The following is a 10,191-nucleotide window of genomic DNA, read 5'->3' on the forward strand; positions in this document are numbered from 1 at the left end:
TTCCCTTTTTTTTATATAGAAAATATAGAAAATAATAATAATAATAACAAAATGAAATAAAATAAAAATGAATAAATAAAATAATAATAATAACAAATATAATAATTAATTAATTTTATATTTAAAAAAATATAATAACAATTTATAAATATTAAAATATAAAGAAAATAATATTAAAACTATTAATTTATTTATTAAAAAATTATAAAAGACAAATTATTATTTTTTAAATTTTGTATTATTTTACAAATTAGAATAAAATTAAAAATAAAATAAAATAAAATAAAATTTCTTAAAATTAACGTGATTTAATTATTTATTATTTAAAAAAATTATTAAAAATAAAAATAACAATCAAAATAATATATGATTAAATATAAATATAAATATTTAATATCGATAAACAAGTTAAAATTTAGAGAGGATAAAAAATCACGTATCTACAATCACATATCATATTTATTCAATTAAAAGAGGATGGACTCTACTCAACTCAATTAAAATAGGATGGACTTAACTCAACCCAATTTTTAACCTTCCAATAAGTGAGAACCGACCAATTTTTTAATTACTATCAATCACGTATCCAAATCACATATCCTATATATCCAATTAAAAGAGGATGGACTTGACTCAACCCAATTAAAAGAGGATGGACTCGACTCAATCCAATTAAAAGAGGATGGACTCAACTCAACCCAATTTTTAACCTTCCGATAAGTGCGAACCGATCAATTTTTTAATTCTATCAATTACGTATTCAGATCACATATCCTATTCATTCAATTAAAAGAGGATGGACTCAACTCAACCCAACTTTTAACCTTTCAATGAGTGAAAATCGATCAATTTTTTAATTACTATCAATTATATATCAAAATCACGTATCCTACACATTTTCTGGACTGATTGTCCAAATTCTCCCCCAACTAATTTTACATCCTTATGTTCAAGATTGTTCTTTCAATTTAATTTTAAAATGTTAGAATAATATTTAAATACTAATCAAATTGATTACCAAAAGTGTCCCCTAAATTGAGACAAAGGGAATCCCAAATATGAAAAGTAATAATTGGAAATCCTAAATATGAAAAGTAATAATAATTGTCAAAAAGAATAAGATACGTAGAGGGATATTGGAAAAATGCATTATTATGTACTTACCAAGATGATGGCTTTGATGTTATCTCTTGTAATATGGATATGAAAATTGTGGCTCTCATTCTCTCTAAGCTTTAGAAAAAGGTGCAAAAGATCTTCCTCATCAACATTATTTTTTCTTATGCTTTCTTCGTGTTCCGTAACAATTTCTTCTAGAAGGTGATCAAATAATTCATGATGCATTTTCGGTAGCTTTTGATTAGATCCTGTAATGAATCGATTGAGAAACCCGAGGGAAGGGAACAAATCTGAGATGTTAAAATGTCCCACGAGAAGTGTTATTTTGTTTATTGTGGATATCAATGAATCTTGATCTTTACATGCCTTTCCAATCGAAGCCCTACATATAATAGCACAAGTGATCGAGTTAAAACACTCGTACACATCTATTGGGGTACCTTTAGCTGATGACTCCTTAATAGTTTTCACTAAACGAGAAATTTCCTCGTACATAAGAGGATAATTCGAGCGAAATCTTCTGGTTCTAAGGATTTCTAACGTGCATATTTTGCGCATCTGTCTCCAGTAATCACCATAGGGAGCAAAAGTAATGTCTTTACCGTTGTACGCTACGGTCTTCGCGACAAGGAGCTCTGGCCTATGTGACAACACAGTGTCACCTATTTTCATCAATTCTTTTAGTATTTTATATGAAGATATGACAACAGTTGAACGTTCACCAAGTTTAAGGTGCATGAGGCCGATAGATTTTGAGTTGATGTAAGTTTCTGATGATTGGGAGTTTCCATGGACCGGAGGCAATTTCTTCACTCTTTTATGATTTTTAATGAACGCAAGAAGTAAAGGTAGGAAAATTAGGAGCAATGAAGAAGGGGACTTCCATTATGTAATTGACTAAACAAATAACAGATAGGCCACTTTAGTTTACCAACGTCTATTCTAACTTATATATAGAGCTTCATGGAAAGAGCATTTCTAATATATAGAAATGGGAGTGGAGCAACGACCAAGGGCAAAGCTGATATTAAACTCAATTTGTAAGGGCAAAATTATAAATTGATATATTAGATATTTTCCACACAACTCCGGAAGCATCTCTCATTCTCAAAAAAGCAATGACGAAGTCGAAGAGTAACAGGGGGAAGTATGCCAAAAAGGCTTTTTTGAAAACTATTTTGTGGTTTATTAAAAAGTTATGAAAAAATTGTCAAAGACCCTATTTAATCCACATCACCACAAATTTATCCAACTCAACGAATTCACCCACAAGCTTTTTAATACTACACTTTAACCTAATATTTCTAACTTAACAAATTCATCCCCAAGTTTTTAATAATACACTTCAACCCACTCCATCATCCACCATTATAAAATATCTAGGTTTCCAAAAATATAAAAAAAATAATCCAAAAGGTAAAAATAGAAGGTGGTTCTTTCCCTCCAAAAAAAGCTCCAATTCTGGCATCCTTTTCGTCGTTATCTTTCGGCTATCAACTTTCTAAATCACTCCACAGACCTCATAAGCTCGTCCATTACATCCATTTACCCCGTTAGTTTGTTATCTTCTCAAACACACTTTCCTCCATTGTTAAAAAGCTTTAAATCAGTCATATCAGTTAAAAACTCTTTAGAAGTACATTACAATAACTGAGGTGACTCCAAGTTCATTTCTCTATTCCATAAACCCAACGACCATTGATTAGAAGCAATATTTGCAATTTTAAGTTTCTGTATGGATATCTGCACAGTTATCGATCCGTCATCGTAATTCATCGACCGTGCATACATCTCGAAATAGACCCTAAGCTTAATCTACCGTCGACCAAAGGTTAATTCTAGGATGTCTGTTGCAGAATTTATTCTGGTTGCAGGTGATTTCATGGGAGAATAGTTGAATACTCCCAGAGGTTGGAAATAGAGATCTTTTACCAAGGTGACACTGCCCATTTGCTGTTCGCTGCAATAGTTCATACGAGGAATTGGTTGCAAGCATAAAGCAGAGCGAGGATCTAGATTGGGCGTCGAGCAATGTGGTGATTAGTTATCTAATGCATTTGAGGGAAAAGGTGAATCCTATGATCATAAATAATGATGCACGTGTGTCCCTTTACATGATGGATGTTGATGCAGATAACTTAGGCCTATTTTAAGGAGAAATATAATCGACAGGTCCTTCGAAAGATCGATGAATTCATCACCATCCCCACCTCGGTGCTGGATAGTCGACAACGATTTGAATGATTACGAGAGCGATGGCGATCATCCCATGAATATGGAATATGATTGTGTGCATATGGAAGACGTTTCATCGGACTCACAAGATGCAGAAGAAGACTGTTAAACGGGATCCCAACCAGTATATTTTTTCTTCGATGGAACCAATTTCTATCGTGATCAAACATTTGCTGACAAGAAACAACTCAAAATGCTACTGGATGGAGCATCAATAAGGTAGTCTTCTGATTATTGTATGGAGAAGAGCTGCACCAAATTGTTGAAGGTGAAATGTCTATCTCCTGGTTGTGGTTGGTTGTTGCGATCAAGGAGGTACGAAACCTCAGTTAGATTTCACATATAAAAGTATGTCAGGGTGCACACGTGCAGTGTTAAACACATCACTCGCAAGCACAAAAAAAGGTCATCTGAATTGATTGCTTCACTATGCGTAAATCATTTTCGGGATGGTAAGGGTCCAAGCATAAGTGAAATTCAAAGGATTATGTTCAAGGAGTTACATTGCCATGCAAGCTACTGGATGTGTTGGAAAGGAAGTGTAATTGCAAAGAACATCATTCGCGGGACACTGGAGCACGGATATGCTTGCTTGCATGTTTTTTTCCATATGGTGGAGTTGTTGAATCCAGGGTCTTCCTACTCTATCATGGTAAACCAGATTGATGGATCGTTTGTTTACTACTTCTTAGCATTCGGAGCTTGCTTACGGGGATATGACCACATGAGAAAGGTAATTGCCGTCGATGGCACATATTTGTATGGAAAGTACGGGGGCGTGTTGCTGAGTGCAGTTGCATAAGACACTGAAAATCATATCTTTCCAATTGCTTTTTGTGTCCTCGATAAAGAGAACGATGCTTCTTGGACTTTTTTATTCCAGAAGTTGAAGTCTATCGTAAAAGATGAACCAGATCTATGTGTCATCTCTGAAAGGCACATTAGCATCGCTAATGCCTTCTCCCGTGTATACAATCGTGCAAATCACGAACTTTGCATGAGGCACCTCGCTGAAAATCTCCGTATAAATCTACACTGTGGAGAACATCTCTATCTATTCTACGCCGCGACAAAGGCGTATTCCCTTGATGAGTTTAGTGAGAATTTTGAGAAATTAAAGTATAATTGTCCCGAGGCAGCACATGTCCTTGAAAATGTGCTTGGTTTTGAAAAATAGAGTAGATCACACTTCCCAGGCAATAGGTACGATGTGATGACCACAAACATCGTCGAGTCGCTCAACTTGGTTTTGATGAATGGGAGTACCTCATGTTATACATATTCAATTCAATTACTAAAAAAATTGGTGAAAAGTTTAGGGAGCAGTATGCCTATGTCAATGGTAAAAAAAATATATTTGTGCCTTCTGCGAAAAAAATCCTAAGGGATAACAAGAGTGCGAGCGATTCCTTGTATGTGACTAATCCAAATGGGGTTCTCGACCAGTACACGGTGTTTGGCAATGGTGTTACCGCCAAGGTCAATATCTTGGAGAGGAGTTGTTCTTGTCAGAAATTTGACTTGGTGAAAATGCTGTGCGAACATGCGATGGAAGCTTTGTGAGCAAAGTATAGCGATGACGTAGGTTATGGAAATTCCATCTACGAGTACTCTTCGCTAATTTATAAAGCTCCAAGTTACCTCCTCGCATACTCGAAAACAATTAGTGTTGTCCCTTCAGAGGCCGAATGAAATATGCCACAAGAATTGCTAGACATTAAAATTTCTCCACCCCCCTACGATCCCAAATTCGAAAGGAAGAAAGTCAAACACAGTAAGAGCGTCGGTGAGACGTTCAAGTCCAAAAGGAGGAATAGGTGTTCAATATGCAAGAAATCTGAGCACAAAATAACCACGTGTAGCTTGGCCAAAAATCATACATAGGCTTTATTTTTCTTCATTTGTAAAGCTACTATTTTGGTGTATAAATGTGCATTTCAGTAGAATTTAACACTCAGTTATTATCGACTTCAATCTTTGTCTACGATAGACTACATACATTCTATGGTATATCTTTAATGCGGTCTATTAAATAATATATATTTGTTATATGATTAATCATCAAACACGCTATGTAGGTATTTATATCGCCATATCTTTCTAATAGATACTTTGAATCATTATTTCCTGTTCCTAGTTAATTAAAAGCTGCAAACACGTCTGTTCTCAAGAAAAATTGCTAGTATACGCAAACCAAACATTTTCTATTCCTACACGCGTCTACTGACCATTGGTTCGATATATGAAAGGACGTAATCTATAGGTCTATAAGTATAGGCCCTATTTCTACATAACCCTTCACTTATCCCTAAACCCAAAACATCAGAAACCCTCTTCTTTTTCCCAAAAACACCAAAAATCATGCCTGGTCACAGAATTGCCCTTCGCCCAATCAGACGAGTTTTCCCTCGTCACTACGATTTGCTTCTACATCAAAATAATTTTGACAAGCTATTCTACCGATTGGGAGAATACCACCGTTACTTGGAGCGTGAGCTCCGACAAATTGCTCGTTTTCTCCGAGCAATTTGGGAGTATCTTGGAATGGACGGCAACGACTACATCCCCCCCCCCCCCCCCCCCTCCCCCCTAAATTTTAGTTTTATTTTTTTTTTTATGTTGTTAAGTTTTTGTTGGTTTGTTCATTGTTGAAGAAACTTTCTTAGTAGGACTTTGTTAGAAGACAACTTCTTCCATTTTTCCCCTTTTGCTATAAATTTTATCAAGTAATGCAATGAACCAGTTTAATGTAAGTTTCAGTTTCAGTTTAATGAACAATTTCAGTTTGAACGTTATGTTTATCATATTTGTTATGATTCATTTTTTTGGTGGCGGTTATTCTTCTGTAATTTTTTGGTGGCAGTTATTCTTCTGTACAAACACAAATTTCAAATATGTATGTCTCGTTCAATTAATAGTACTGTAGTTTGACTTGATTAATTTCAAATTTCTATAAAAAGTGATATATAGTCTATCATGAATCACATACTTCGTCTTTCATCGACCTTGTATACTAGTCGATCGTAGACAATCTGAGTTGATGCGTCATTGGTTAAATTAAAACAGACAATAACAGCCGGTGGAACATAATAATTAAATTAAAAATGATTTAAATAGACAATAACATATTTTAGGACTGGTGGGATAAATTAATTAAATTAAAAATGATTTAAACAGACAATAACTTATTTTGGGATTGGTGGAACAAAATAATTAAATTAAAAATGATTAAATAGACAATAACATATTTTGGGGTTGATGGAACAAAATGATTAAAATAAAAATAATTTAAACAGACAATAACATATTTTGGGGTTGGTGGAACAAAATAATTAAATTAAAAATAATTTAAATAGATAATAACATATTTTGGGGCTGGTGAAACAAAATAATTAAAATAAATAGATAATCTTGAGGGTCCATCGATTAGTCTGGTCTATAGACTGGTGGTGACAGTTAATTGACCATAGTAGATCATGGCTTGTGTCAGCCATTGATGAGACTGGTCTACCGTAGACTTACACCTTTAGATGTGCATCGATTGATATCATAAGTATGCGTAGACCACGTTGGTCGATGTGCACCGCTATAGACCGTCACTCTGATGTAGTTAAAAAATAAATAAATAGATTAAAAATAAATGTAGTGTTGATTTCTACACATGTGAGTGAGTGTAAACAAGACACACAATCATATTAGAGCTTGTACAAAGTCAATTAAGGAGTGTGTGAATGGGTAGTGGTTGAATGTTCAATATGCTAAGAGTAATGTGTGCCAAAGCACAAGTATGTATTAAAGATATATTGTATTTGATGACTACACAATCCACATACTCCTTCCATCATAACCCCTAAATCAAAATAGTGTGTGGAATGGATAGTGGTTGAACAATCATCATCCTCAATACAATATATATCCTTAATACATACTTGTGCTTTGACAAACATTACTCTTATCATATTGAACATTCAACCACTACCCATCCACACACTCCTTAATTCACTTTGTACAAGCTCTAATATGATTGTGTGTCTTGTTTACACTCACTCACATGTGTAGAAATAAACACTACATTTTTTTTTATTTTATTTATTCATTTTTGAACTATATCCAAATGACGGTCTATGGCAATGCACATTGATCAATGTGGTCTAAGCATACTTATGATATCAATCGATGCACATCTAAAGGTATAAGTCTATGGTAGACTAGTATAATCGATGGACCCTAAAATCACAAGTATATTTTTTACATGATTACGCATACTTATGTAATCAGAAGATCAATCGATGCACTACAGAAGGTATAAGTCTACGGTAGACTAGACAAATCGATGGATGACATAGGTAATGATCTACGACGGTCTATTAAGTGTCACCATCAGTTCAAAAAATAAAATTACTGCTCCAACGGTAATAAATGGCTACTTTTATAATCCATCAGTGTCAACACTTTATTTTTACTTCATATATAAGGTCGGTCATCCCTCATTATTTTATTTCATTCGCTTTGTTTTGTATTGAAAAATTATACAATGTCTCAAGCCTTTCAAACATCTAATTCTAAAAATATTCTAATTTGTCATTCTGAAAATGCGGCTGTCCTGAGGACGTCACGCACGGACTCAAATCCAGGTCATAAATTTTATAATTGTGCAATTGCAAAGGTGAGTTGTGTGTGTCTTTTTTGTGAAGTTAAGTTAGTCGTTATGTAATTATTATTTTTTTCTAGGATAATGACACATGATCGTTTTTTAAATGGCTTGATGAGCTATCACCTCCAATCAGTCCATCAACGTTGAGTCCTAGACCCGAGACATCAAATTTTCAAGGCTTGGCAAAATTTAATCTACTACAAAGGCTCCAACAATGCGAAGAAAATAAAGATTTTCTCATGACTTTGTTCAAAGAAGTCGAAGAACAGAGGGATAACTTTAAAGTGTTCCTACATGACACCAAAATAGAGAGGAATCAACTAAAACAAAAATTAATTTTGACTGAAGAAAGGGAGAATGGCCTAAAAATGATGTTATGTGCTATAATGCTAGTATTCGTTCTTTGGAAAGGTGTAACATAGATGTAGTGATATTGAATAAATAATAATACTTCTATTTTTCTATAATGTTAATACTATTTTTCATAGAATCATGGTCAGTTAAACAACACGTCAACTTAAAATCGACCAGCATGGTAATAATAGACCATACATGAAGTATACGAAAGATTAAGTATGCATTCTACGACATCAATCATACATTGTACCAACTAAGACAACACCCTGCATATTCAAATAGTCATGCCACTAATCAGTTTGATAGAGACAGATTCAGTGCAGAATCATAACTACTATCATAAAATAAAAGAATGTTTCTAATATCCTACCAACAGATCCTTAAACTTTCATACTTGTCAAATAAAAAAAAATATTTGTCCGATCCTAACTACTGATCATTCAACAACACATTAACAATATTAGCATTCAAATGTCTTTTTTCCTGTCTTCCTCATCAACACAAATGTTACTGTTGATTTCACTTACGATATCTATGACCACATATTTTTGGTCAGCTTCAACTCTTTTTTTCTTAGCAGCTGTAGCTGCTTCTTCATGCTCGCCTTCTTCTCTTTCTATATCAGCATCTGCAGTAGCTGGTGCTTCTTTGGCTGGTGCTTCTTCACCTCTTCTCCCTTTTTCTCAACATCTGCTGCTACTTTTTTTTCAGCTTCTTCTACTTCTGTAGCTGTTTCTTTTGGACTTTCTTCAGCTGGTTCTTCTTCACCTTCTTCTTCTTTTTTTCACAACATCTGTTGCTACTTCTTTTTCAGCTTCTTCTTCTGCTTCTGCAGCTGCTTCTTTTGGACTTTTTTCTTGGCACATATCTTCTTCCATTTTATCTTCTCTATCCTTCTTTTCTTCTTCTTTTTCCTTTCCCGCCACAACAGAGGCCAACCCATCCATTTTGCTTTTTTTTTTTCTCCTTCTTCATTCCTCTCTGATTCACGAAGGTCCACATTCACTGTATCATCATATTACAAAGTGTTACTGATATTTAAAGATGAAAATTCATTAACAATATCAATTATTGATTGAATGAAGTTACCTTGCTCGTGTTGTCACTCATCTTGTTCCTTTTTCTTCAGTCTTTTCTCTCTAATATAGGAAATAAATCCAACACCGCTTTTTCGAGCGCAGCTACACGCTTATGAAAATCCTCAGGAGATGAGGTGCCCGCTGCATCTTTGGAGGTGCCCAGAGTATCATCATTACCAACGCGTACTTCAACGGGGTTACCACCCAAATTGGCATCATCATCACTGCCCTCATTTGAAATAAGTACAGTCACCCCTTCTAACTATTTCTTAAAGCCATCAAGGACGTTATTCTTCACCTCGTCCGTATATGGCTCAAAAAAAATCATGTAATCCATCTTCGTCTCACGAAAAGTAGGGATGATGTACGGGTGCACGTTCTACAAAATATCAATTAACAATTACATAACATTCAATACAACAGTAGTATTATTATTGCATAGTAAAAAATAAGTTCATACCTCGGTAACTTTTTCTTTGTACTTGAACGACGCCTTCGATTATCTGGTCACTTTTTGTAGTGTGCCATCATAGGATTCGGGGAATGGGAAAGGGCTTATCCGTTGATTTTCCAGCAAATTTTCTGAGATGAGAAAAGGCCTCGTAGATCCAAACCTGTTAGCAGTACATCAGTGAAAAAAGAACTCAGAGTCTATGACATAGTAAAACTAAAATCAGAATCTACGATAAACTCACTAAAGAGTTTATGCTAGATATCATGAATGCCCAGGGAAATCCGAATAGAGCA

The 10,191-nt window shown here is 34.5% G+C and overlaps 1 protein-coding gene across 1 annotated transcript; it reads right to left on the minus strand.

Annotated features, from left to right (window-relative positions):
• Positions 1–989: 989 nt before the first annotated feature.
• LOC107854810 (premnaspirodiene oxygenase) lies at positions 990–2,108 on the minus strand. Its single transcript, XM_016699812.2, has one exon. It carries the CDS (start codon positions 1,855–1,857, stop codon positions 1,153–1,155), a length of 705 nt encoding a protein of 234 aa, XP_016555298.2. The 5' UTR covers positions 1,858–2,108; the 3' UTR covers positions 990–1,152.
• Positions 2,109–10,191: the final 8,083 nt, after the last annotated feature.

The sequence above is a fragment of the Capsicum annuum genome, chromosome 1, assembly GCF_002878395.1.
Source record: "Capsicum annuum cultivar UCD-10X-F1 chromosome 1, UCD10Xv1.1, whole genome shotgun sequence".
NCBI lineage: Eukaryota > Viridiplantae > Streptophyta > Magnoliopsida > Solanales > Solanaceae > Capsicum > Capsicum annuum.